The sequence below is a fragment of the Urocitellus parryii genome, chromosome 10 (genome assembly GCF_045843805.1).
Source record: "Urocitellus parryii isolate mUroPar1 chromosome 10, mUroPar1.hap1, whole genome shotgun sequence".
Classification (NCBI taxonomy): Eukaryota; Metazoa; Chordata; class Mammalia; order Rodentia; family Sciuridae; genus Urocitellus; species Urocitellus parryii.
In genome coordinates this window covers 532,676-560,609 of record NC_135540.1, presented here as the reverse complement: position 1 = coordinate 560,609, position 27,934 = coordinate 532,676, and the positions used below count along the sequence as shown (strand labels likewise).

Below are 27,934 nucleotides of genomic sequence, written 5' to 3'. Positions count from 1 at the left end.
GGGCTGCCAGCGGGACCCACCTCCCCAGGCTGCCTCTGGTGGCCCCCACTGGCCCATGCCGCCTGCCTGGAAAGGACACTGCAGGGTCCTTGCCTGTGGCCCTGTCTGCGTAAAGGCTCCTCACACTGCAGGATGCAGCACTCCTCACCTGCCCAGTCCAGAGGTGGGCGTGCAGCAGGAACCTCTGGCTGCTGGAGGCCCATGTGGAAGTCAAAGGTCAGAAATGCGCCACAGCTGGGCGTAAACGTGGAGTAAACAGTGACTCAAGCGGTTCTATGAGGAAAGAGGACACCCCTTGTCTTCATTTTCAAGTTGTGTTTATTGCTGACTTTGATTTTCAGTGTGCATCTTTTAAATACAGCCTTTTGGGGTGAACAATCTTACTAGCAGAACAACACATCTTTAATTTTTAATAGAAAAGTGTGAATAGTGTGATTACTTCTACTTTGAATAGAAATCTAGTGTGGAAATCTGCTTTTTCTTAAAAAAGAAACGTCCCTCCCTCCGATTCTGCTCATCATAACTAAGCCCAGGTGATGCACGTCTGTCTGAAGCTCAGGCTGTGAGCACCCGTCAGTCTTGACATGGCGACTCTTCCCTCGCATGGGATGTGGCCGAGCACCAGACCCATCTGAGGTGGGCGGCAGGAGGCCAGCCATGCAGGCACCAACTCTGAGTTGTAGGCAAATCTAAACCATCGTGCCAGAAGCTGCGCACACAAGGGGACTCACACTCAGACACAGGGTCGAGCCAGTGCTGGACGAGTGGCCCTGGGATGACGTCGCGATGTCCCAAGAAGGCGTGCAGGTGCACAGAACACGCCTCTCCCCGTGATCGCTGATGCAGGGAGCCCACCGTGGTCTGTGTCCTGGGCTGTGGTTTTCTCCTTGGGGGCTCTTGTTTGGAGCCAGCTCATTCCAGTTTTGTGAGAAACAGTGACCTAATCTGTGCCGGGAGAACTGGACCTCGGTGGGGCAGGCGTGGCCTCAGTCCTGCCTCTCAGTCCCGGGAGCTTCTGTGAGACGGAGACAGTGCTCCCGCAGAGTGGCCTCAGAGCTGTCCACTGTAAGGTGCAACCTCTCGATGCTCCGACTGTTGACAAACCACGGGACGTCAGAGAGACCTGCGTGACTCCTGCCTCTGTCTGCCAGGTGACATGCACCTCAGCCAGGTCTGTGTGGGCCTGTGCCTCCCTCACCCTGCAGTGAGTCTAGCAATGAGCATCACGTGTGCACCTAGTGGACATAACCTGAGCACTTCTGGAAGAAGCAGACAGAGGTCTAAGTCCCTCACCTCCTAAGACCGTCTATGCCAGGAGATTCCTCCACCATAACAAATTTCAAACCAGTGAGCATGACGTGAAGTTCTAGAGAATTTGCCAACATACTAACACACACACCAGACATGGCTTTTTGATTCTGTAAAAACTCTTTGGAGCCAATCATTATGTCTTATACTTTGAGAGAATTAGCTCTTTATCAACTTAAGATAATTTAACAATAAAACTTTGAAAAGTTTGCATCTTTTTTGTTCTGCCTAACTGGACAGAGCAGCCTCTGGCTCCTCTCACCCATGATGGAACCTGCTGATTCCTCAACTTCTCTTCCTGCTTCCAGGTGGGCGTCATGTGTGCCCTGGCACTTTTAATCAGCTCCTGTCTGTGGAACACACCTTCACGTGACGAGAAGCCAGCAGGCAGAGGGCTTGGGGGTTGAAAGTACCACAAGCAAGCTCGCCACAGAGGCGAACCCTCAAAGTTCCAAACTTTCAGTGACTGGACACTTGCTCAGGCCATAGAGGGCTGGACCTCACGGGGGGGACACCTGGTGGTCATGGCCATGAGGAGAAGCACGGGGTCCACACCCTGTGTGCTAACGAGGCTCCGGCCTCAGCTCTCTCACCTCCTCTGAACGTCCAGTGGCCATTTCCCAGAGAAGCACCGCTCTGGGCCTTCTGTAGCCCATTCTCTGTCACCCAGCAGCTGTCCCCTCTGCTGCACGTCAGCACGTTCCTCTGCACATCCTGGTGCCCACTCACGGTTTCCTTCTGCACATCAGCCCTCCTTCCACCTCACACGTGACACAAACCCTCCCTGGAGATTCCTGCTGGGACCCGGTTCCTGCCCATCCTGCTGCTGAGCCCAGCCTTGCCCCACAGGTGCTCTGCGGGGGAGACTCTCTGGCCTCAGAGCCAGGGCGACCTCAGAGCAGACCAGAGCCTTCCCATCTGACCCTTGAGGACCACTGAACCGGGGTCCATTCCTGTGTCCGGTTGCCAGGTTCAAACAGGTGAGGACCAGTCTACCTCCAAGTCCTTCTGTTTTCCACCCGTTACACCCTTCACTTCAAAAGCCCACCTGAAACGTGCAAAGTCTTGTTCTTCTGTGCCTCTGCGAACTCTTATGTGTCAGTCTTTTAAAAAGTGTGAATTTTGTCAGACTTAAAAATGTTTCGGACAAAGACTAGGGAAATATCTAGGATACCAAGGAGATCCTCTTGCATGCCATCGTTGCTCATTTGCATCTTTCGGTAAGATCCCCCCAAGTGCCTCTTCTACTGCAGCTCGTGATTAGCACACGTGTGGCCAGTGTCTTCCTGGAGGACAGCCCTGATTGCCCCTTCTCTGGGCAAGTGGTGTGCATAGACTGCCCCTTGTCAACAGAATTAAGATTTTGAGTGACATGTGAGTCCCAGAACATCAGTGCAAAATCTACTTTTTCTTCCACGACATTCTCCATGTGCCGGCAGTGAAGTGAGACACTGTGAGTACCCAGTCAGGCACCGGCTCAGGAAAGGCCACAGGATCCAACGGGGTTGGGAGAGAGCCCACCCTGCGGGACAGCAGCGGCGCCCATGTGCCCGCCACAGGGTGATGGCTGCCGCTGTGGGTCCTCTACTTCCACTGCCGTCTCCACTCCCGCGGCTGCGGGTGGTAGTTGCAGCCGGCTGCTGGTAGGCAGTAGTCAGACCTGGTCTCCAGGGACTGCAACTCGAAGTCGTCCCCGGATGCCTGCCCACGACATGCATATGGCGACTGAGGACCATACCAGGAGCTGGTGGACATGATGCTACTGGCGAGGGCGGCAACCGGGGGCTCCTGTCTCCCAGACGCCACCAGGTGAGCCGGCTGGGTGTGTGGCAGCCTCTCTCTCCAGCCCTCTGGGGACCCAGGAAGCACCTTCCTCCGGGCTGCTGAGACCACGTGGGCCACCACGGATTCCTGGATGTTCCTGGGCCTGAAGGCCTCATCTACTAGCCCCAGAGGGGACTGGGCTGCGGCCTCCCAAGGTGTCGGTCTCCTGCCTGCTCTCTGCAGCCCGTTGGGTGGCTTGCAAGGGTAACTGAAGGCAGACTGCTGTGGCCAAGGAGGTGCTGTGGACAGGGCAGGTGGGGCCGGTCTTCCAGGGAGAGAAAGGGCGCGCCCACGGGCCTAGGAGCAAGGACAGCATTAATGACAGTGTTAGTAGCCTCGTGTGTTTCAGTTTCCACCGGCCACGGTTGCAGAGCACCCAGCACCACCACCGAGCCCTGCCAGCCGGCCCTGTAGGCCGCGTCCATCCTGGGTCAGGCAGTCTCAGCTGCCTGCCCTTTGAACTCTGTGGCCACGTGGCCTGCACGTGCTCCGGTGACCGGGGCCGGCCCTCCCTCTCTGATCCCACAGTTGGGTCTTTCCCGGGCCCGGGCCTGTGGCAGGGCCCCTCAGCCCCCTCCACGTGTCCATGTCCACATTCCTCGCCTGTCCTCCTGGTACAGAATAAACAAACCTGTTGGAGACCCTGCAAGTGGGCCGTAAACCACCAGGCCTTTCACTTTTTTCCTGGTAACTTTGAACCTGTTGCCCCTGAGCAGGGAAAATATAAGCCAGAGCTCCCCAGCAGAGTGGGCGTGCTGGTGCCCCAGGGCTGGCCCTCCCACCCCCGTGCTGTCCTGGGGGAGGGTCACCTGGTCCTCATTTCCCTGCTGAGAGCTGCTCTGCTGGCTCCTCTGACCCTCCCTTCCTTCCGGGCACCCAACCCTACATCCTGGAGAGTGAGTCTGGCCCCAGTCCCTGCTCGCGGGTGTCCTGCCGATGACCAAGGGGAGTGCACTCAGCCCCAGGTGCCCGCCTCTCCTTCTGCGTTCCTAGGGCCCTGCCTGCTGGCGGCCACAGGACTGTCTCACAGCTTGGCCACAGGAGGCTCCCTGCAGCCAGCCCAGTCCCCTGCACCAAAGGCCCTGCTGGCATGAGTTCAGCTTTCAGAAACCGTTGGTCAAAGTGACACGTGTTCTCTTTAGAGTCTTTAAAACTTTCCTTAGTGGTAGAGTCCTATCAGAAATCTGTTTTCTTGGGTTGGGGATGTGGCTCAAGCGGTAGCGCGCTCGCCTGGCATGCGTGCGGCCCGGGTTCGATCCTCAGCACCACATACAAACAAGGATGTTGTGTCCGCCGAGAACTAAAAAATGAATATTAAAAATTCTCTCTCTCTCTCTCTCTCTCTCTCTCTCTCTCTCTCTCTTTCCTCTCTCACTCTCTCTCTTTAAAAAAAAAAAAAAAAAAGAAATCTGTTTTCTTTAACCTTTGTGTCTTAACCCAGAACTTGTCCCAAATCCTCTTCACAAGGTAGCTGGGTGACTTTTAAGGGCTTGCTCTGTATTCCTTATTTTTAGTGTTGGCATCATCAACTTATTTAATAGAAACTCTGTGGATGCCAGACTCTTCAGAGACTCTTCCAGAGCTCAGGGTTGGCGGGCAGGTCCCCTCCCTGCAGAAGACCCACAGGGCGCCGGGCTCCCTGTAACAGGTCAGGAAGGCCACTCTGGAAAGACTGTTTTCCATCTTGACCCCAAATAGGGACTTTTCTAAACTGAGAAACCAAGGTCCGGTGCCACAAGGACAAGTGTAGTTGCCACCCACAGCTGTGAGGGAAGAGGGAGTGACATCGTCCTGTCCCTGGTGTCTGAGGCTGGGTCTCTGGCCAGAGGCCACCTGCCAGGGTCAGGTCTCAAGGACAGTCGGTGGTTAGGGCGTCAAGAGACAAAGGGACCCCAGGCTGCAGAAAGCAGCAGAGGCTCTGAGTAGACGCGGTGACGGTGGACCCTGGCTGAGCGTCGTCCACCCGGGGCGTGAGCAGTGTGTCTGTGTGCAGCAGCAACCCCAACACCTGGTGCACGAGGAATCCAGGAAGTGCCTCGCTGGCAAGTGAATCCCAGCTGCAGGTCCGACTCTTCAGCTAAGGAGTGCACACCCACCAGGGCAAAGCAGGCGGAGGGACGGGGAGCCTCGAGGCGAGGGAGTGCGAGAGCCAGAGGGGCTTCTGCAGAGACTTTAGAGAGCACTGAGACTCACAGCACGAACCTCAGGTGGGGGACATGCAAAGCCGCAGCTCGACCAGGAGGAACGGGGAGCTGCTGGCTCCCTGGGCAGAAGGAGCTGCTCCCACAGATCCTCAGACACCCCAGCACACCCCGGGCTAGCAATAGAGGGCCAGGCTGCCCATTCCTTAGGCTGGAGACGAGCTGGGGATTCATAAGCAATTTTTTTTAGTATCGACTGGTTTCTGTTTGTGCCCCAAATACTGCAGCCTCTGGTCTCGTCTCACCAGGCCCCTCGTTTTAACTGCTTCCCCAGAGCCATTTTTGCGTCTTGTTCCTTGAGGCCAAGGCCTTCTGTCCCCGGGCCGTGCTGCTCTCTGCTCGGCTGGCCCACCCGAGCCCTGTGCTAGACCCCATCAGCAATGGCGAGGGACCTGGGGACCTCGGGCCGCCTTCTGTTCTGGTTTGGACGTCTGAGGGTGATGGCAGAGTCCCAGCACATCACTCATCGACACGGCCCCCGTGGGCCCTTGTGGCCACAGAATCCAAGCTCTTGGCATGAGAGCCCTCCCTGTGACCCAGGTCCCACTGGCCTTCCCAGGGCAGGTCCTCAGGGGCCTCCCCCTCTGGTCTCCTGCCTGCCTGCACATCTTACACAGTGAGAGCTTTGCCACGGCACGGAATGAAGCCTGGGCCAGTCCTGTGACATTCTGCTCCCAGGTAGGAACAGCACCACAGCTACCTGAGGTCACCCGAAGTGGCCTCACTCTGAGAGAGGTTTCCACGGAGCTCCCTGCCCTCCCGCTGTGGTCCCAGGGAGTACGGCAGCAAACTTCCAACTTTTTTGCCAAAATGGTTCATTGGCCTACCTGCCCTCCGGATTTCCTGAGAGGTCTCAGACCCCAGTCCACTCTGACCTCCCACCCATCCTCCGGCAGGCACCCAGGCGAGTTCTCCCTCCACGTGGCTTGAGGTGAAGGGCTGGGGGCTGGACTGCACCCACACGTGCTCCCTGGCACCTCGCTTTCCTCCTTGGGATGCCGGCCCTCCTTGCCATGCCTGTCTCCTGGGCTACCTGGACCTGGCCAGGGGCTCCAGAATCTTGGAGGGTGTCTGCTTCCTCCTTCTTTATATAGTCTGTACCTCCACCTGGAGTTTCACTCCAGGTACAGGAAACTCCAACCCAGGGTTTCCCAAGTGGAACGTCTACTCCAGTGCCCTGTTATATCTACATATCCTTTTCAGCAGAACAAAAAACTCTGCTTTTTTAGAAAATGAAAAGTAGGCTAAAAGTGGAATGGAATGTGTTTCCATGAATAAATTCCAAGGAATGTGTCTCATAACGCCCATCTTCCCGCAGAACAGAGCCCCACGCCCCACTAGCCCTGCCCCAGAGGACAGGCCTGCCTGTTCCCAGGATGTGGGCTGCCCTGGCGACCGGACCTTTGTCCCTGGGCACGTCCCCTCCCACCCCTGCAGCGCTCTCCCCTGGCTGCCAGCTCCCTGCCACTGGAGGTGTCTGGAGGAGGCTCTTTGCTGCCACCTTTCCCTCTTCAACCTGGCAGAGAACACTGAGCCCCGTCTCCCCCCGCCGGCTAGGAAGGCCAGCGCAGATCCGGGTCCTGATCTCTGTGAGAGGATGTTGGAACACAAGTGTCAACTCCAGAACCAACCCAGGACCTGAGGCCAGGTGTCACCCACACCATGGCCGAGTCTCGCAGCAGATGACGCAGCTAATGCTGCACAGAGCTTGCCCTGCTTCTCTGAGCATCAGCCCAGGGTGGCGCCTGCTGGTCTCTCGCTGGTCTATCGTGATGCATAGTAACGTGAGATTCCACGGTCACACGAACTCCTGGTGCTTCCGACTCTCCCCAGGGGCCCTACGCAGATGTCTTCCGACCTGAGCCTTAATCAGAGTGGGTGGACAGGAGGCCTGCTGCACAGCGGGTCATGAGCGGAAGCCGAGGGTGTGGGCTGAGGGGCCGCCATCTGACCCTGCACCGTGTCTGCAGTGAAAGCCCCAGTTGCTGGGTCGACCACTGGTGAGAGAAGATCAGGATCTGCGCAGACTCGACAGAAGGAGGTCACAGAAATGCTGGAGAGGTCATTTACGTGTAATTGAGTTTGAGTTGATTAATGCTGACTTCCTGGTACTTGTTACAGCAAGTAAGTGGCCCGTGCCTGGGAGCAAGGAGAGGCACATTTAGTTGCTCAGGGCGAAACGTGGGGTCCGTGGGCAGCAGAAGGGCCCCTGGGGCTGAGGGCCCCTCTCAGTGGATGCCATCCTCCCTTGCAGCCCCAGGTGGCCTCATCCACACCCTCCTCCAGTGCGCCTTGGCTACCTGCCTCATGAGGCCACCTGAGAGCCCATCGGACCTCAGGGAACACTTGACCTCCAAGGGCAGCCTCCTGAGGTTTTCCTGAGGACCCAGAGTGAATTCTAGAGCCGTATAAATAGTCCTAAAAGACAAAGAAACCTAATAGGACTTATGTTTTGAGGTTCAAACAGTCTGTATCATCACCTGAAAGTAAAGCACTCTCTTGGCCAAAGTCCTGCTTACACGAGAGAAAAGGTCTCCAGCCGAGCCTCAGTCCAGCCGCCGTGGCTCCGTCCTCTCTGAGGTACGCCTGGCCCTCATAAAACAGTCCTGGACGTTGCTTTAGCATGAGCAGGTTTCCCGAGGCTTGGAGAAGCGAGCAGGAGCAGGCCTGTGCTCTGCTCGTGAGGCACTGGCTGGGATTTCTGAAGAGCAGCGGGGAGCACCAGAGGACACAGCGCTCAGGCAGCAGGAGACCTCCATGTCCACCGGAGGCCACACTCTGGGAGCCCACACTAACTCCTGTCGCCTCACGCCCGCACCCGACCTGCCCACCTGGCCCCACTCATGAGTTCACCAGGTCCCCAGTGTCTGACCAGCTCTTGACCTGCAGGGCACTACCCTGGAGAAGCCCCCAGATGGTGTGGCCTGATTGCCACTTCAGTCCCACTTGGTCTCCCTAGTCCTGCCTGGTTCCCTGGTTCCCTCTCAACCTGCCACCCCAAACTGTCCTTGAAAACCTGCTAGACTCTGTCACTCAGTTCTCTGATCAAAACCCTCACTGGCTTCTCATTTCAAAGACGAGAAAACCACGGTCCTTCCACTAACCTGTATGAGACCTTGAGCCTGCTGCAGCCCCACCTCGCTGCTCACTGCTGTCCCTGGCCGTCCCTGATACACTGGCACACTCAGGCCTCAGGACTGTCGATTCCTTGTGGGGAACACCATGCCCCAGAGGCCAGCGTGACTCCTGCCCCGTGGCCCTGGGTCCCTACTCAGACGCCAGGCTGCCCTGTCTGTCCTGCACCGCCACCAGCAGAAGACGCAGTGTCCTCACGGAAACCTCTGGTCAGCTTGCCAGACGGGCCCTGGGTGCAGAAGCAGCCTCCCTCCCCCTGTGCCTGCCCACATGCACCCCAAGTCCCAGGCAGCAAGACACACAGGTAAGTCAGGTTTTCTAAACAGAAGATTTTAACATGCAAATAAATGATTCAATAAATGGAAGTTTAAGAGTGTCAACTTGGTTCTATTCCACAAGTGAAGTCTCAGAGAAATCTGCAAGAATCCAAAAGAAAGTCTGAAATACACGATTATGAGATTTAAAACCAAGACCTGAGAAGAGGAGCCAGGGGAGGCTGACACCGCTAGGCTGGAGCAAGAGGGCCCACATGGCTTTGGGTCGAGGCTGACGGCAGGTGCTGGGGGGCAGCTCACTGCTCCTTAGGCACTCGAGCTCCTCAGGTGGCTGTGGCCACAGGCTCCAGGCAGCAGAGGCCGTCCAGGGCCTGGGGAAATTTCTACCTGGAGACGTGGAGTCCCGTTACCAAGAGGCCTCCGAGTGCAGGACCAACGTTCCCCTCGAGTAAGGCCAGGTGGGACCAGGGGTCAGGTAGGAGCCCCTCCCTCCTCCTCCCTGCTGCCCACCCTCCTAGGTAGATCCCATGAGCTTCCACCAAGGGGAGTTCTGGAAATTCCATGTGGCTCTCTTACCTAGAGAGTGGAGGACAGAGCCCATTTCTCCAGGCACAAGCTACAGGTTATTCTGCCTGCCAAAAGCAGGGCAGAGAATCAGGACTAACAAGCCCTGTTTTGGAGTAGAGAAGTGGCCAAGTGACCACTTGCTTTAAATAGTTGCAGGTCAAGTCAGACCCTGTCTCAGCCTAGCTCTGCCCTGATTGGCCACCTGGCCACAGTGGACTTGCAGCTATATTTCACATTGGAAGGAGAGCCCTCAAGAGAGGGGCTGGGGTTAACGCCGGCGGCGTGTGCTACCAGGCAGTGACCCTGGACGTCCTGTCGGGGCGCGTCTCTGCCTCTGCTGACTCCTTGGGTTCAGCCTCTCCCAGCCTCGCTGCCCGTGGCTGTGAAACAGGAGTGATGTTGGCTCCAGCTCAAGGTCTGGGGTGGAGGAGAGGCCGTGCTTACAGATCACGCCACTCAGCACAGACGCAGGGTTGGCTGCCGCGCAGAGGCACCGCGGGGCCCAGAGGTGTCAGAGGCCTGGCAGAACCTTTTGTTCAAGAGGCAGCTGCGAAGGCGGGTGGTGCTGCCACGCTAAAAATAGGACAGAGCGTGGCCTCTGAAGTGGCATCAGCCCTGCAGGCTGGGCAGTGCCCGCCAGGGCTGGGGCTGACCTGCTTCTTGATGATTTTAACCTTTTGTCCTAAAAGGACGGGACGGGCCACACCCGGTCTGAGGCCAGGGAGGTCTGTGCTGGGGGCCTTCTGAGCAGCACCCTCTCCCTCCCAGTGAACTGCTCCGTTCCAGGGCAGCTCCGAGCACTCTCTGCCTGTCACCTCCGCTGTCGTCTCCACTGCCACCTAGCTCAGCCTCTCCACAACCCCAGCCTCCTCTTGCCAATGAGGAAAGAATGCTGGGCAGTCAGGTGACAGACAGACAGGGCACACAGCCAGCATGACCTGTCTGCCTGGGGAAGTGGGCGGACTGAAGCCAGAGGTCACACAATCCAACTGAATCTGCTGGTGGAGAAACCACTGGAGCAGCCATTTTTATCTCATTTATTCCCAAAGCGAAGCATGTCACTCTACAAATTATAACCTGTAAAAATACTTCCATTGACTCAGACTGTGTTCTATTTAAATAGCTGAAGCTGCTACTTATTTATTTTGGGGGAGAAGGCCTCATTTAAGCATATTTTTATGGAAGTCTGCTTATTGGTCTGAACATGAAAATAAAATTTAAAATACATTTCAAAATACAGTTTTGAAATGCAATTTTGTATTTCAAAATTGAAATAAAGTACAATTTTGAAATCTAAATTTATTTATTTAAATAAATTAAAATTTAAATTTTAAATTGAAATTTCAATTTCATCTTTACTGTTAAATCTCAGAAGATTTAAAGATGATTGGTATGGATCCCCACCACAGAGAAAATGGGGAGTGGGTGCCAAAGATTGAGATTTCACCCTTCCCACCCTTCCACATTCAGCTAAGGGTGCTGGGCTGCCGCCTGCCGCAGCTGTGCCTGGGGGAGGCTTTGGAGAGGGACTTCCCGAGACTGGCGGGCCTGGGTACTCGGGAACAGAGACCTTGGAGGCTGCAGCAGGAACACGCCTGTTCCACACGACCGCAGCTGCAGCGTCCACTGATCTAAATGCCCCCCTCTCCCAGACAAAGCCCACAGCCCATCCTCTCTCCTCCTTCGCAGCTGAACGTGCTTCACCACCCTGGAAGGGCGGGAGGATGAGGGAGACCATGGCTTGTGGATCAGGCACCTGTGTTTGCAAGCGAGCTGATGGCCCCCAGCAAAGCCCTGGCACAGCAGAGGAAAGTCCAGCTCAGAGGGTCCGCAGCAGCAGTCTAAGAAACGCACGCATCCACCCAACACCCAGGTCGGTTCGACGCCCAGGCCAGCCGCAGTGCTCAGGGTGAGACCGCCGTGGACAACGGGTCATCCGTGCTGTGGTTTCCAGGTGGGGCCTGCAGCCCAGGGAGCCCACTCCCTCCATCTCTGTCCTGGGTTCCTGCCTGTAGCCTTCCCAGGTTAAACACACCCTTCCATTCACAGGCTGGGCCCTGGGGAACCTGAGATTCGCTGCCACGTGATGTGTGTGTGAGACCTAGAGGGAAGCTTCAAGTTGGTGTGATAATCCGACTCCTTCAAGCCAGCTTCAGCCACGGGCTACTCAGCAGAGGGGAGGGTGGCCTCCATGAGCGCCTGGCCCACTCGCCACATCCCCGCTGGGTGGCAAGTGTCGTTCCGTGGTACCTTTCTTGTTTGCAGGAATCTGATAGTAATCATATGACTTTGTGAACCTCATTTGGTTTCAGAGTTGCAAAGTGCCACAAAACAGATGGGATTTCCAACAGAGCTGTTATGACCCTGGGCAGCTGCATTGGATCAAAGGGCATATACAATGACAATCATGAGCTTGTGCTTTTCAAATACAAATGGGAAATTTAGAAATATCTTTCTTCAGAAGCGTCCAAGGTCCATCTCTTCAAAATCAGAAGTTTTTCCTTTATTTGGAAACACTAACCTCAGCTGTACTTACAGCCTGTCATTAATGCACAAGGGGATGAAGAATGCTGGTCCGCTTGTTTAATTTTAAAAATTAGAGAACAAATATTTGATTTTGGCCTGGCACTAGCTGTCACTACAGCTGTGGTCCGTTGGCACAGCTTCCTGGGAGTCTCACAGAACTGCCAGGTGTGATTACCAGCCAGGTGATCACTCTGTGGCCACACACCCACCACACAGCTCCATGCGCCCCGAAGCCTGCCTCCGTCGACAGGATGTCGGGTGCTGCTGACCACTCCAAGTGCTAATCAGGTGAGTTGCCTTCAGTCCCAACGTTCCAATGTGTCAACCAATTTATAGAAACCTTGAGAATTAGCGGTGAACACCACACCCACATCAACCCTCTGGACCTCCTGACCTGCAGTTTTAGCCTCCAGTGAAAACTTCCGGAGGCAACAAAACACCAGGGAACAGAGACCCTCCTGGGGACCCCCAAGCCACTCACGCTCCTCCCAGGCTGGCTTGAGCCTCTGAAGAACCAACAGACGCTCCAACAGCGGGTACAGCTCCCCCCCTTCATGGCCGTTTCCCCAGTTTTGTCCTTAATTTGTTTGTTGACAAGTAAAATAATTCACAAATTCATTGTAAATAAGCCTAAGGTGTTGGAGCATTTGGGCCCTCATCCTTCACCGTGCCTCTTTCATAATTGTTCAGGAAAACGCAGGTGAGTCCTTTAAAGACATGGTAGACCAGTGATCAGGAACCAGGGCTCCCTCACTCTCTCTCCTGTAGACCCCAGCCCTCTCTTGTCTTTTCTCTGCCACTGCTAAGAGGTCAAACGGGCCTCATATTGATGGATTTATAGACACAGCACCATCTTCTTGGCTCTGGGTGCAGGTTTGAAAACAAGCTGGTCAGAGCTGCCACAGGAGGTCCTGTTCCTGCAGGGCCCACCCTGCCCCTCCTAGGAGCTGGGCATTTCCCTGTGGTGTTCAAAGTGTGTGAACTTTCTTTTACTTGTGGTCATTTCATAGTTACACTTGCCTTTTTGTTTTTAAAAGTTAATCAGCATTCAAAGTGCTTCAAAATTTCCCTTGAGCCTAGATCCCATGATAAGGATGTTTTATTACTGCCAAGTTAGGAAGAACATTTCTGATGAGTGATAACAGGCTCTAGGTCCCCGGGGCCAGGAGGGCTTTTCCCAGAGATAAGCAAAAAAACCTGGAACTTGGGACAGTCCTGTCTCCAGGTGATAAGAGGGTGAGAGGTAGTTATGCTCATCTGATCAAAGGCCCAGGGTCAGCTGAAATCACATCCCCAGGCCATATTCAAACACAGCGAGTTGGAATGCCACCAGGAAGCACCTGCAGCTCAAGAACCGGTTGTGGCCTCCTGGGCTGAACCACCAGGCTAGCCCTCCCTGCAGCACCCATATAGGACCCAGACAGGAGCATCGGCACTGACAGGCCTGGGGTCCCTGCCCACCAGCAGGAAAATGCCAGGCTTTAAAGGGCAAAGCTGACCAAGAGACCCGAGCGGGGCAGCGGGTCACCCTGTGTGTGTCACAGATGCAGCTAGCACTTCTGAGGCCTGCAGGGACCCAATCGTCCTGCTGGGAATGACAACGGGAAAACTGATGGAAACACGGAAGGTGGCAGCTTGCCCGGAAGGAGCATGCTGCAGGAAAGGGAGCCCTCAGCCGCGGAAGCGCGAAGCCCGCGGTTCCTGCACACTGGCCTGACTCTGCTCAGCGCCCTCGCCCACCAAGAGCTGGGACGGGTCAGTGGGTGTTTCCTAACAGGTTTCAAAAGATGCCAACTCCCACAGGGCTGGCACGAAGAATGGCATGAGCACCATCTGGCGAACGGGAGCAGAGAGCGCAGGGTCGTGCCACCTTCCACAGATCCCAGGGTGGTTCAAAACAGCCAGAAGCCAAACCCCCACCCTAAACCTCACTTGGAGGCCTGAAGTCAGCGCTGCGGTCACTTTGAGGATGGCCCCAGGAGTCCAAGAGGTCCTCAGAGAAGAAGGCCAGCCCTGCGCAGAGAGGACCTGTTTGTGTTGTTTTTTAATGTAACTAGAGGTCACAAAAGAAAAACTAAACTGTATCGATTTAATTGTATTTGAAACAAAGTTACTTTGGATTTAGACAAAGCTTCCAGAACTCAGCTGTTTTGATTTTTTTTTCTCAAGATCAGCCCTGACCTCTGCTTTTGACTCAGAAGCATTCTAGAAGATTCTAGAAGTATCAGAAAAGCCACAAAAGTCCCCTGGGCCTGAAAGGCAGCTGGAATGTCAGGTTCCTCACCACACGGGTCACTGGGCTTCTGAGAACTGTCCTCGCCTTTTGCCCTGGGGGGGGGGGTGCTCTGGGCCAACCGAGGTTTCGCCCTTTCCATTTTTGGAGAGGGACTGTATTCCTCAGGCAAGGGGATCAGTTACTCAGCGCCGGCCAGGTTGCTGACCCTTTGTCCTAGGGTGGAGCTGGAGGCAGGGATGGGGCAGCTGTGCGTGCCAACGGCTGCAGATCCCAGGACGCAGGGAAGCCGGGCGGGGCTTCCAGCTGCCACACTCCCGAGAGCAGAGACCTGATGCCGGCATCAGCGCCCACAGGCACTGCTTCTGCTGCCCCTTAGTTGTGGCAGGTCCCTTAACCTGGAGACCATGCTAACAGAGACCACAAAAGAACTGATTTAGTCACCATTTTCCTCCTTGGAAGCTTTTGGAACAGCAGCTCTTTAGTGGGGGCGCTGCAGGGTGACATCCACACCTGAGGTGCTGAGGACTTGCCAGGCAGCTCCTTCCACTTCAGAGCTGAGTTACCGGTGGTTTGTTTCACATCTCCCAATTATCAGGAGGCAGGCCTGGCCAGGGCACAGGAGCGGCTGCAAGAAGGACTGGCAGGGAGAAGGGCCGTTGGGGTGCAGGGGTGGCTGGGTTCAGGGGTATCTGGGGTACAGGCTTTGCTGGGGTACAAGTATGGTTTGGTGCAGGGGTGTCTGGGTACAGGGGTGTCTGGGGTGCAGGCCTGGCTGGCTGCAGGGGTGGCTGGCTGCAGGCCTGGCTTGGGGGCAGGCCTGGCTGGGGGCAGGCATGGCTGGGTGCAGGTGTGGCTGGGTGCAGGGGTGTCTGGGGTGCAGGCCTGGCTGGCTGCAGGGGTGGCTGGCATGCAGGCCTGGCTGGGGGGCAGGCCTGGCTGGGGGGCAGGCCTGGCTGGGTGCAGGTGTGGCTGGGTGCAGGGGTGTCTGGGATGCAGGCCTGTCTGGAGGCAGTTGTGGCTGGGGGACAAATAGCTGGGTGCAGGGGTGGCTGGAGTGTAGGTCTGGCTGGGGCGCAGGCTCTGCTGGGGCCTGGTGTGGCCACAGCCTGCTCCTAACCATTGGGAATGCCTCTGTGCTGGGAAGGTGTGAGCTTCTCTCACCCAGTCGTGAGCAGCTCAGGGAAGAAGTGGTTATCTTTCAATTCCTCCAAATCAAATCACAGCTGGTTTTAAATTTATAAATGTGGAAACACCTTTTCTCAATATTGTTATCAGACTTTGAGGACCTTGTCTTTCCCTACTCTGCCTGGTGAGAATCAGCCGGGCCCTGATGGTATGCTAGCTGGCCCTGGTGCTGGCTGCGGGCAGCGGTGGGTGTCGAAGTGAATACCCACCCAGGGAAACCGGGAAATGCGGACCTTCTCCTCCTGGACTGTGAGGTCAGCAGAGAGGCCCATGGAGACGAGCCTGCAGCTCTCCGGATGCGCCCTGTGCATGTGCGTCTGTCCCTGGGAACTGCGGGACTCTGAGCTTTTCCAATGACTTCTCACTTTTGTTTAGAAGGTGACATAATTGTCAGCTCTGAGACTTGTTTGCTGTTTGCCTCTGGTGAGCAACTGCCTCCATTGTGACCCACGACCACTGCATCACGAGAGCTGGGGTACCCTGGTGGTCAGGGTGCTGTGGCTGGACCACTGAGTGGTGAGTCTCAGCCTCCTTGCTCAGAACGGCCCCTGGTTCTCCTCCACTTGCACTTTCCCATCTGAAAGTCCTCACGCCACTGGTGTCCTCACGTGGCCGGCCAAGGCTTGCAGAGGGCTCAGAGGCACCTGTCTCCCACCGGCAGCCATGCCCTGTGAGCACACGTGGCCTCACGACTAGCCTGTGGCCTCCTGGCCCCTAGAGCCAGTGCTGGCAGGACCTACCCTGGGGACCTAGGTCCCTGGTGCCTGTGGAGGTGTTTTCACAGTAGCCATGAGACCTGGGAGAACGTGGGTGTCAGTGCACCCTTGCTGGAGTCTCTGGGGGAAAGAGTGGGGGACCCCAGGGGCTCTGCTGCCTGGCACACCCAGGGCGGCTCCCAGGTCCCAGGGGCTACTGTGGGCAGCGTGAGCCTCCAAAGGCTGGACACCGGAGGCCCCTGTCTGGGATGATCCCTGTGGAAACGCCCGGGTCAGGGTGGTTTTGGAGCAGACTAGGCTCAGTGCCGACTCACCACTGGTAAGGAAGCCCCTGCGTGAGACAGTAGGGGAACCCCTCCTCGTATGTCACAAAATTAGAAAATGGGAGAACCGGGGCTCACACAGACTCACTTGTACGTCGCCTCTGGCTTTGTGACTGATCCTTTCCCAAAGTGACTGGACAGGCCAAACCTTGGGCCTGTGCGGACAGGTGCCACAGTTGAGTGGGCTCGGGCAGCGGGTCCCAGTTCTGCAGGACTCACGGCAGGGAGGCCACACACCCACCCCGAGCCCACTGCTGCAGCTGGGCGGCTGCTGAATGAGCCATCTGGCCCCCAGCTCCAGGTGACATGGGGAACACCTGGCTGCAGGAGAAGCTGAGCAGTGGCTCCTCATACCCTCCTCTCCTGGGCCGGGCACTCAGCCCTGGTGTCGTGGGGTCCATCTGTGTCCCTGAGGTGGGGCTGAGGATGGCCTGTCCCCTAAGACCCCTGGTCAAGAGTCCTTCCCGAAAGGCACTCAGCCCTGAGGTTTGCTTGGCTGGGGTCCCCATCACTGCAGCCTCAGGGCAGTGATGGGCCCACTTCCTGGCACCCCTCCCTCTTCCCACCTTTGCCTGGGGCCCAGGTCATCTGAAGACACCAGGCTCCCCGCACTGTGCACCCTGACTCGCACCGTGAGCTGGAAACAGTGATTCCCCAGCTACATACACCTGAGACCCCTGAAGGAAGTGCCAGACCAACGCCCCGGCACAGCTTGGTCCTCGTGTGGACCTTCCTCCCAGCCCAGGGCCAGCCACAGGGCGGAGAGGGAAAGCAGGCTCTCCCAGGCAGCCCGGACCCAGCCATCACTCTGCACAGCACCCGGGGAGGAGTGGGCTGAAGGGCCCTGCCAGCCGCCCTGGACGTGCACCCCCACGCGTGGGCACACACTGCAGACAAACACCGCAAGACCAGGGACTCTCACAAGCACGAGGAGCTTTCAACAACATGAAAATCTGAAAAATGGGGTTTCTCCATACGGAACAGACGGCTTGAGCCGCCGGCTGTGGAAGGGCACCTCCTGGTGGGGAGCTGTCCACAAAGCCAGGAGTCTGAGGGATACCTGACGGGACTGGGCTTACTTGTCGATGTGCTGGGGGGACCCAGAGTCTCACATGGATAAGCAAGTGTTTGGCCACCAAGCTGCATCTCAGGCCAGATGTGGGGACCTAATTAAATTCTTCTTCCTTCAGTTGCCTCTGAGTAGTTCCAAGATTTCCAAATGCTACTTCAGTGTACAAATACACACACCACAGAAACACAAGTTCTTAAAATTTAAGAAACTGACTACCAGGTAGCACTGGGAGACGATGGCTCTGATTCGAGGCTCCTGGGGCTGGTGCTGAGGGGTGACTGCGTGGCCCTCGGCCTGCTCTGTGGGCCCTGTGGGGTCTACCAGCTGCTGCACCCCAGGCCGCCCGGGAGTCGGGAGGAGATTCCCTGCTCTGCATTTTCCCAGAACACTGGTCGACTCCATTGGCAGCTCTGAAGTGTTGCTGGAGTCTGTGTCCCCCAGAGTCCAGTGACATGGGGACAGGACCCCAGTGAGGTCACTATTTCTGGGAAAGCAGTGTCGGTTCTTGGCATTCACAGGCTTTTCTCATGAACTTTCAAACACATCTTAGCGCAAGCCCACCGCCTGGCTCTGGGAGGGCAGGGGGAGGGTAGGGGCAGGGCACCGCACCTCCCTCAGAGGGACTGGAGCAGTAGCCTCTCGGTCCACGCTTCCCTCATGCCCCCCCGCAGACCCTTCTGAGGGGCTGCTGGTGACTGGGTGCCGATTCAGGAACTCGCCTTGGAAGGGGAGCTCGCAGCTTCTCTGGGGGTACAACTGAGAAGCTGCAGGCAGCAGGGCAGACGCTCTCGTCTTCTGCCTTGGAGAGCTGCGTGGACAGCGCCTGTGACGTGCCCACCGGCGGAGGAGGACCCTCAGCCATGGCCAGCAGGAAAGGCTCCCACAGACATTAGTCCACCCGCTTAAGTGTGGGACACTGTTAGTGACACTGCAGATGTGGGTCTTGCTCTAGAGCATCGACTGCCGGGGAGGTGGTCGGCAAGGACCAGAACAGCTCAGCTGGGATCAAAAGGGCCGCGCCCAGTGAGGATTAAGTGGAGAACTGGTGCAAAATGGGAGTTGGTCATGGGATCGTTAAGCATCTTGCTAGATCTCTGATGCGCGTGGCTTTCCACGCTCTGGAATGGCCAAAGTGCTCTAGGTGCGGGCTTCACGCTGTCAGTGGCTGGTCCAAGGGCAGAGATGCTGCTTCCAGCGCACAGTGGGTCCACTATGGAGATGTGAGAAACAGAACTGAATGTTCTAAGGCCAAGTGGCAACCTCGCTCAGACTCCCAGCCTCGCCCTGCAATCAGCCGTATGCACTTCACAGGACGGGCAGCAGCTCTGTCCAAGCAGCCTCCTGCCCCTTCTGCACAACCCGCCTGCCTGGAGGAGAGGCCGGAGGTCCTGCTAGGGAAGCCCGTAGGAAGAGCCTTTGCCCAAAGCCCTGCAGTAAGTCGCCCGCTATCGGCATCGTACATCCCAGTGCCCTGTCACCTGCACAGAGGGTTCTTTGAGGTGGCACTACAGCTCCTAATGTGATGCAGTACCCTCTTAGGAGTGCGGCTACTGCGCTGACAACCAGGCCTGGGCACTCTGCCTGGCCACCAAGCTAACCAAGAGCCAGGATGATGCCTCCCAGACCACAGCCCCCACCAACCAATCACCCCACCTCCACACCACAGAGAGCGACGGCAGGCTGCAGAGTGGCCCCCAAGGGCGGCTTGGCTGGAGTCCAGCCCTCCAGCCCTCCAGGACCTGGCCACACAGGCCCAGTGGGAGAAGAGGGAAAGGAATCTCCCTCCCTCCCTCCTGTGCTCTCCAGAGAAGTCAAACTCTGCTGCGTGCATCGTCCCGCAGAATCTCCACCATTCTCCTATAAAGTCTGATCCCAGATAAGCCCCCACTCCCAGGATGGAAACCGGATGCTTCAGCTGTGAGCCGGCAAACTCCTGGGCGCTTTCTGGGAAGCCTGTCCCCAGAGGACAAGAACACACAGGCATGTTAGCTGCCCTTAGTCACCAACTGCAACAGTAGCTCGGCAGACTGCCACCTGTCCAACAGGAAACGGGCCCCAAACACTTCTCGTTCCTGTGCACCACAGCCCTGGACAATGGGAAGACCATCATCTGGGACACTTCTGACCCATCTCAAACTGACGGTCAGTGTGGTCCACATATTTCCTCTAACTTTTGCCATGCTTCAGAGGCTAGGTCAGCACTCAGTTTGGGCTGGGGTTGTGGTTCAGCGGTAGAGCACTTGCCTAGCACATGGGTTTGATTCTCAGCACCACATTAAAATTTTTTTTTAAAAAAGGTATTGTGTTCAACTACAACTAAAAAGTGAATATTTTGTTTTAAAAAAGAGTGATCTAGGTAAGTACGCAGTTAGAAAGATCTAGGTAAGCACTCAGTTATAAGAGTGATCTAGGTAAGCATCAGATAGGAGAATGAGTTCCTTTCCTGCTACACCTGACGAAGGCTCTTTGGGTTGTTCTATTAGAAAACAATGCAAAACACACAGCACCCAACAGGGACACAGAACAGAAAGGGCTGTGTTATGTAAGGGGTAGATTGCTTTCCCCTCTATCCTACACTCATCCTCCTGATTGATTTCATGAAAAGGCAAATCCTAGGCCCACTTCCTGTGGTTGTATTGCCACCAAACACAATGGCAGGTTTTACAGAGAAAAAAACAAAACGGAGGAATCAGTCCCATCGTTGGCACTGGCTTAATTCTCCTCTTAATGTAGGTTGTAGAAACAGCTGAGGCTCGCAGTCTTACAATCTGTGAAGAAACGGATGCTCACTCAAAGGAAGTTCAGACACTACGAAAGACATATCTGAGAAGTGACGTCAGAATAACTCAACAAGGCAGATTTCTAAAAGTACGTACAATGAGCAGATAAAGAGGACAGTAATATTTTAATAGAACAATGAAAAACAGTGATGCACAGTGACCACAGGAAAAGGACAGGAGCAGAGAGCTTTCAGAGGGTGGGTGTGCTGCGTGCCCTCCAGCCACGAGGGTCTCTACGAGAGGTCTCTGAGCGTCCCCCCCACACAGAGTGACGTTCTCCTTGGGCCTTTCTACACGCCTACCATCTGTATACCTGCGGGTAGCTGTCTGCACACCTCTTTTTGAATACTTTCCGTGGATGGTCACACTCAGATCTGGAAAGCTCTTGGGTCTACTCTCAGTGCCATTGTCAACCTGGTGGCCAGGGGGACAAGGCCTGGTGTGGCCATCCACACTTACGAGGCGACCTTGCCTGCAAACCCTGGTCCATCACAGAGGGGGAAAGTGGAGGTGCCAGGACAGCTGTGAGCAGCAGCAAAGCCCTCCCCAGAGCACAGGGCACAGAGGTCTGGGTGGCCACGCTGGGGCTCACCCTGAGTATCCTGCCGGGGAGCTCCTCCTGCTCAAGCCAGGGACCCTTGGTCCGCACTGTGTGGCTCTGCAGGCACCTGCCCCTACTTCTCGAGCTATTTCCTGCCCTGCTCTCTGCCACCTGCCTCAGCTCAGAAAAACCACCTGCGCCTTCATGGGCAATCGGAGATGGACATGCCTGGCCCTTCAGCAACTGGGAGGGGAGGAGTCCATCTGGGAATGTCTCCCTCTCTGCCCTCCCCTTGTCACTCTAGGTCAGTCTTCTGAAGTGGCCACTGCATGCCCGGACACCCAGCAGGAAGTCTACCCAAGAGTGCTCAACCGTTCTCAGACCCCCCTCCCCAACCCCTCAGCCTGGCGTGCCCCAGCACCTCTTCTGAGATGCCAAGTCGGGTCTGAGGGGGCCGCCCAGAGCCCACCCCACCCTCGACAGACTTCACTCCCTGGATCTAGCCAAAGAGGTGGAGCTCAACTTAGAAGGGAAGTCTCAGCTTACACGCGCTTTTGTCCTCCACCTGTGCCCCAGCACCAAGGCTGTGTCCTGACCTTGATGAGCTGACCGCTGTCTTTCTCGTGGCTAAAGCATAAATCCTAAGTATCCTGCTTACTTCAAGTACTGGCACATATCTATTTGGGGATTCAGATTTTTAAAGTGTGCCAAGAAGTAGATCCTAAATTAATCTGAGTTGGATTTTTGACTCCTTGGACCCAGACTGGGAGGTGACATATCTGAAATTAAGCAAGTGGAGGATCCGCTAGGCATTCTCGGGGCTCAGGTAACACTGCAAACAACTCATTTCAAGCTAGTGGACAGTGGTGGTGGCTACAAGACTACTCTTCCACGACAGATGGTTTCCACACCTGCACAGCAACTCCGCTTTTCTTGGCAGAGAACTTGGGCCTGGGTGCCACAAAATAAGACGAAGAGGCTGACTCCTGCCGGGGAGGGGCGGGGACGCCCACAGGCACTGGGGACGCGCTGGCTGGCGAGGTGGGCTCTGCAAAGTGACAGGGCTGGGAGCCGTAGGCTGGCAGGGAGCACACCGAGGGAGCCTGCGCGGCCCTGGGAGAGCCCAGGGTGACGGAGCCCAGAGATGGAACTTGGTTCACAGCCGGGGCGGGGCTGGCTTTGATGGGCGGCTTCTGGGGCAGGCCATCCTTGGCACCTGGAGGCTGGAAGGTGAACAAGGATGCGTTGAGCTGATACGGCTGGTGCTTCATGACGTCCAGAGCATTGAGGGGCTTCTTGCCCTTCTTCTTGCCCACTCTGGAAGCCTGTGGGGCCGACGGCTGAGACTTGAGAGCAGCCAGCGGGTAGGAGGGGGAGTGGATGGGATTGTAGGCCACGGGAGGCGGTGCGCGGACATTGGAGGAGTACTTCCAGCTGGCTGGGAGCGATGGTGTGGGGGACTGGGCCCGGGTCGCGTGAGCCTGCACGGTGTCGGAATCCACCACGTACTTCTCCATTCTCGACTGCCTTTTGGCGAAGAGCTGGGCCCCCTTCCCGCTCATTCCGGGCAGCTCGGTGGAGGGTCCTGCCGCAGCAGAAGGAGCAGCACCTCCCCGGGGTGCAGGTGCTGCTGGCTTCGGGGTGTAGTTCTGACTGGCCACTGCTGCCGGGGGTCCTTTAAAGGGACCGGCCAGGTTCAGCGCACTCGTGGGCCGGGCAGGAGCATAGGAGGGCTGGGCTACCTTGATGGAGGAGACGACGGTGCCCTGCGGGGGGCTGGACGTGGGGAAGGCAGGAGGGAGGGTGGGAGCCGCCCCCGGAGCCCACGCTGGAGAAACTGGAGTGACTGGCTGGGAGGCAGACTTGACCGCAGGCTTGGGGGCGACGGGAGGGGGGGTCTTCTGTTTGGCAGAGGGGCTCTGCATGAAATTGCAGGCCTCTGCTCCCAGGCTGAGGTAGTCCTCCTCGGGCCCCGAGTCACCGCCGGCTCCAGTGCCCCGCTTGCCCTCTGCATTCTGAAGCAGGGACAAGAGTTCTGGGTTCGGGTTTACTTTGGGCTCCTTGAAGGTGAACATGGGCTTCGTGGTGCTTCTCCTCTTGGCTTCCTGCAGGATTCCTGTTCTCTTGGCCGGCACCGCGATCCTCTCATCCCGGGAAGCTATGCGCTCAGAGGCATCGTAGAAGGCCGGCTGGGTCCACGGGGCAGGCTGAGGCCAGGGAGGGGGCTGTGCCGGGCCAGCCACGGGACTCGACACGCCTCTGGAGAAAGCGTCCGGTGGAGGAGTGACCGCAGAGTAAGGCGGAGGTGCCGGGAAGTCAGAGATGGGACTTGTCATGCTCCGGGTGGGGGAGAAGGGGGCTGCTGGTGGGTTCGCAGCCCCGGGGAAGGGCTTGGCCGTTCTGTTCATGGGGATCATCCTCTGGGCCTCTGCTGCCACAGAGCCCCCACTGAGGCCGTTCTGCTGGGGCGCGTGGCCGGGACTCGGGCCCAGCTGGATGTAGCTCCTGCTCACTGAGCTCTGAACCCTCACAGACTGCCCCTCTGTGCTGTGGTAGGAGGCCAGGGTTCTTAGGCCGTCCGCGAGGGCAGCCTCGGCTTCTCTCCCGGCCAGCTCACCGGCTCGCTCCTCTTCTTTCTGGGCTGTGATCTGATCCATTCTCTCCCTCCTCTTGGCAAACATAAGGGCTCCCTTGCCCGTGGTGTCTGGCAGCATCTCCATTTTATCCCCTCTCTCCAGCTTCCTCTCAATGTCCACCAGTCCAGAGTCCCAGTCGAAGCTCACAGCCTGCCCGCTGTGGTCAGTGTCAGACAGCAAGTCCTCGTCCGCCTCTGACTCACTGGTGTGGAGGAACGCAAGCTCGCTCGTGTGCTCCCTAAAGCCCTCCTCCTCCTCCTCCTCCTCCTCCTCCTCGCCTGCCTCCCTCTCGAGCTCCCCAGTACCGTAGCTGACCAAGGTGTACTTTCTGGCCCTGCGCCGGCGCTTCTTAAACATCAGCACCCCTTTGGAGCTGGGGTTGGGGGCGTCCGTGAGCAGCAGAGCGATACTCTTGCATTTGGACTTGGCTTCTTTCACCTGTTTTTCTGACAGGCTCTCACTCCTCCTGAGCCCTAGGGAAAAGAAGAAGGATCAGAGGATCATTCTGAGCCCGGGAGCTCAAGGAACACACCACAGCAACCCAAAAACTACACCCCTGGGGCAAAGGCGCAAGACCTTCCTCCAAGGGAAGCTGTACTTTGAAGGACTCCAACTCCTTCTTCTCTCTCTTTTTTGGTGCCTCATGCACACTGGGCACACACAGGCTGAGCACCCTGAGCTACACCCCAGCCCCTTGTTTCTTTTAAAATGGATATTTCTGTAATGGCACAGAATGTCTATAACTCTAGAGTGCCTGCTCCATCTGTTCATGTGAATGCATTTCATATATGCTGAGTAGAACATGTTTCATACATTTGTGCTCTCCACCCATCCTTACACTTTAGCAATAGAACACTGGCTAGAAATTGTTAGCAACTGGGATGCAATTAGAATTTAAAAGAACATAATTAAGAATATAATATTTTCTGAAAAACAAAATATACTTTGTACTTCCATATTTAAAAGATAAAATGTAAATTTAAACTGTTTTTAAGTATCTTAAAAAGGAGAGGATGTGTCCCAAGAACATTTAAAACCTGTCCTAAGTGTTTTAACATAATAAATTTAGATATTTAGGTTTTCATTTTCTTTTTTTTTTCACTTTGACAACCACCCCTCTTTTCAGTGACAGCTACTGAACTAATATAAATTCCAAATTCTGACCGAATACTGAATAATTAGTTATAAATCAGGATACTGGGTCACTGTAAATACATGTAATAAACTCTAGCTACAAAGTTACCTAGCCAAATTTGTAGAATTTGCTATTTTGGAAATATACTGCTTTAATTGCAGTAGTATAAAAGTAAATCTTGGGGAAATTTTAAAATTATAGACTATGAGCTTTTAACTGGTATAAGAATTGGTGCAGCAATTAAGTCATTTACAACAAGAACTTGGTAGTTATAAAATAACAAAAAGTCATATTTACACTTTTATAATGTAAAAGTGAATGGTGTCAAATTAATTTATTGCATCAGTTAATTATAATCATGCTTTTAAGGATAATGGATATGATACACAAGCGTTAATTTATCAAGATAGTTAAATGGAAATTTCAGGGGAAAAAACGGGTATTTTATGAATGGAAATTAGCTCTTTTGTCACAAGAGAAATAGATATAATGGTTAATTTTTTTAAAATAAAATGTAATCCCAGGAAGTCATTTTATAAGAAAGTCACATTCACTAGCTAAGAAATTTCTCACGGAGAGAAGTTAGGAGCGCGGTCATCACCACCTGCGGTTCCTTCCTGACCCACGTTATACAACTTATTATTAAACTGACACTCACAGTTGCACAGTTGCTGCTAACGTCACTGCCAAAGTATGTGGACACCGTCTCAGTGCCCCCATTTAACATGCTATAAATGTGAAGATGGCCCAGCGGCCTAGCGAAGACGGACAGCACTTGCCAAGGAAGTACAAATGGTTATGCTAAAAATATGCGCGGAAAGGAGCACTGCGCTCCGCAGAGGCTCACTGCTGCTGTGGAACATTCACACAAGCAAGTGCCTGGGCCACTTTGTATCCTCATCTGAAATTCCAAAAATTGTAAAGGACACACACACACACACACACACACACACACACACACACACACACGGGGTGGGGGGACACGAAAATACTAGCTCCTAACTCCACCCCTGTCCCGGGTCCTCACTCCCCCTCAGCCCTCGCGGCCTGGGTCAAACACACGCCTAACTGCCTGGAGTCGTGGGCTTGGGCCGGACCCTCCAGGCCGGCACCGTCCTGGAGACTGCGCGCTGTCTAGAAGGCGCGCGGCACGCTGCACAGTCCAGCGAAGCCTTGCACAAGACCGGATCGTGTAACCGCTGGACAGACACATGGCCTTGTCTGTCAAGCTCATTCTGCAGGCATCATCAAGCTGCAGGACGACTTCTGGGGAAGGAAGATCAGCTTTTAAGTCGGGAGCGCAGTCTGGGTTTGAAAGGCGGCTCCCGGCAGCACGCTGGGCCGTTTTTGACACTAAACTCCAGAGGCCACCTGTTTTCCAATCTCCTGGCGCTGCCTTAGCGTGGAACGTTACCACCTCCGGAAGCGAACCCGGACAGCTCGCCGACACCGCACTTTCTAAACGGCTCCCGCGCCCCGGGGGCTGACAAGTTCGGAAACACCCGAGTTTCGGCGCAGCCTGCGGTCCCGCCCCCCACTCGGAGGCCGGCGCCCCGTTTCTCGCCGGCTCTCCCTGCCTTCCTAGGCTGCACCCGAGGCCGCCGAGGGACAGGGCGACCCACGCCGCGGGGCGGGAGGCCGGGGACTTACGCGCGTGCCGCGCGCGGTGCCGGTGCGGGCGGCTGCGGTCGGGTCCCGGGCGCGGAGCGTCTGCGGGCTGCGGGGCGGCACGGTCCGGGCGCGCGGCTTGGAGCCCTGGGGGCGGGGTCTGCGGCCACTGCCCGTCCCCCGGGGTGGGCGAGTGGGCGGGAGCCGGGACAGGGGAGGGGCCGGGGGGCGGGGTCTGAGGCCACGGCTCGTCCCCCCGGGTAGGAAGGGGATCTGGGGAGGGACTCCCGGAGGGGACCAGGGAGGGGCCGGGGGACTGAGCCTGGGGCTCTAGACCTCCCCCGAGGCCCGTGGTGGGGGGCAGGGAGGGTGGCTCTGGCGGGGGACCGAGGCTCAGCCGCAGCTCCACCGTGCGCCCGCGGGCGACAGCCCCTCCGTCGGCTGCTGCCAGAGCTCCATTCTGCCCTCGGCGCTGGGGCCAGGTGGCCAGAGGAATCTGCAGGGAGGTACTTTCCACGTGCCCCTCGAGTGTGAGATGCTCAAGGGCTTTGTTCTCGGGCTTAGAGACCAAAGTCTCACTGGCTCCACTGGTGGGTCTGCGTACAGAAAAACATAACCCACAGTTAGATCGGGGCGCTTGGCCTGAGGAGGAACTCCGGACAGTGGGATGTCCAGTACACCATTAGGATCCAGCACTTCCTCCTGAATGTCAGCGGCAACGTATTGAAAACTGAAGCCACCAACACGTTCATATCACCAAAGAGCTCCCAAATAAACTTTCATTTAAAACACAACAAAAATGCCTGCAAATTTTCAAACCTAAATACGTCCCCAATTCCTTGAATTCGGCTTTTATTTAAGAAAAAATAAAAAAATAGCTAGATATATTTTTTATTTTTTAAATATAGCTATATGTAATAGCTATATGAACGCCCTTTATCTGAAATAGGGTGGGTATTCTCAAACAACCATTTTTTTTTTTTCCCCAACGGGAGCAAGAATTTCAGACCCATCTTAGGTGACTGATGATGCAAGGAACCCTTTTAGAGGCTGTGCTTTCTTGAAAGGAATGACAGAGACGCTGTGTGCTAAGCTCAGGAATATGTGTTTGGTAATCAGTGGACCCAGCCCAGGACTCTTGTGTAAAGAGAAAAGCAAGCGTCCTTGAGTCACCAGTATTTATAATCTGAGATGGATTTCCTTCCACTTGAGCTTGTCTCTTACAGCACTTTCCTTTTAGGATCTCTGAAGTCAAGCTCCTCCTCCTCCACTTAGCTGAGAGTCCAAAGCTGCTCTCTGCAGCCCTCAGGTTTTGACCTTACCCTTTTCAGTTGGTTTTGCAAATTTGGGTCTGTGAGAAGAAGGGATGTCAGTTCAGGAGTTAAACACAGCCTCCTTCTGAAACTCTAAACTCTAACTGCTTTTGGAAGAGAAGTGTGGTTCACAGGGCAGCTGCTGCTGATGCCTTCATTCCTTACATTTGGAGGTTTTTCCAAGTAGCACAGGAGCTGTCCCTGCCCCTCTGTGCCTCCCTCAAAATGCAGGCTGACAGTGCAGGGCCACCAGCTGAAGAAGGCTCCTGGCATTCTGCCTGTGACTTCCCTTAGTGTGTGGCAGAATGTCACACCCAAACTTCGCATGTGACCAAAACAAAAAAACAAAAATGCAGCGTTCTCTATGTAAGTAAATCTGAAAAGTTCCCTGGTGATATACAATTTAAAAAAAATCTTTAAAAAATATTAAATTATATCCTTATGCAGGAGATAGTGAATATACTCTATCAAACGGAATATGAGGGGGCCAGAGAGTTTTAATTTAGGAAAGACTGGTGTGGAAGTAGGTTGAGTCACTGTGAATGATGTTAGC

General features: G+C 55.5%; 1 protein-coding gene across 1 annotated transcript in view; it reads right to left on the bottom strand.

Moving 5' to 3' along the window:
• Positions 1-363: 363 nt before the first annotated feature.
• Synpo2 (synaptopodin 2) overlaps positions 364-27,934 on the bottom strand; it is a 148,499-nt gene continuing 120,928 nt past the window's right edge. The window contains exons 3-5 of the mRNA XM_077803517.1: positions 26,111-26,664; positions 21,601-23,798; positions 364-3,429 (exon numbers count right to left, since the gene is read on the bottom strand). Coding sequence (XP_077659643.1) covers positions 2,893-3,429; positions 21,601-23,798; positions 26,111-26,664 — 3,289 coding nt within the window. The 3' untranslated portion in view covers positions 364-2,892. The remainder of the gene's footprint in view (positions 3,430-21,600; positions 23,799-26,110; positions 26,665-27,934) is intronic.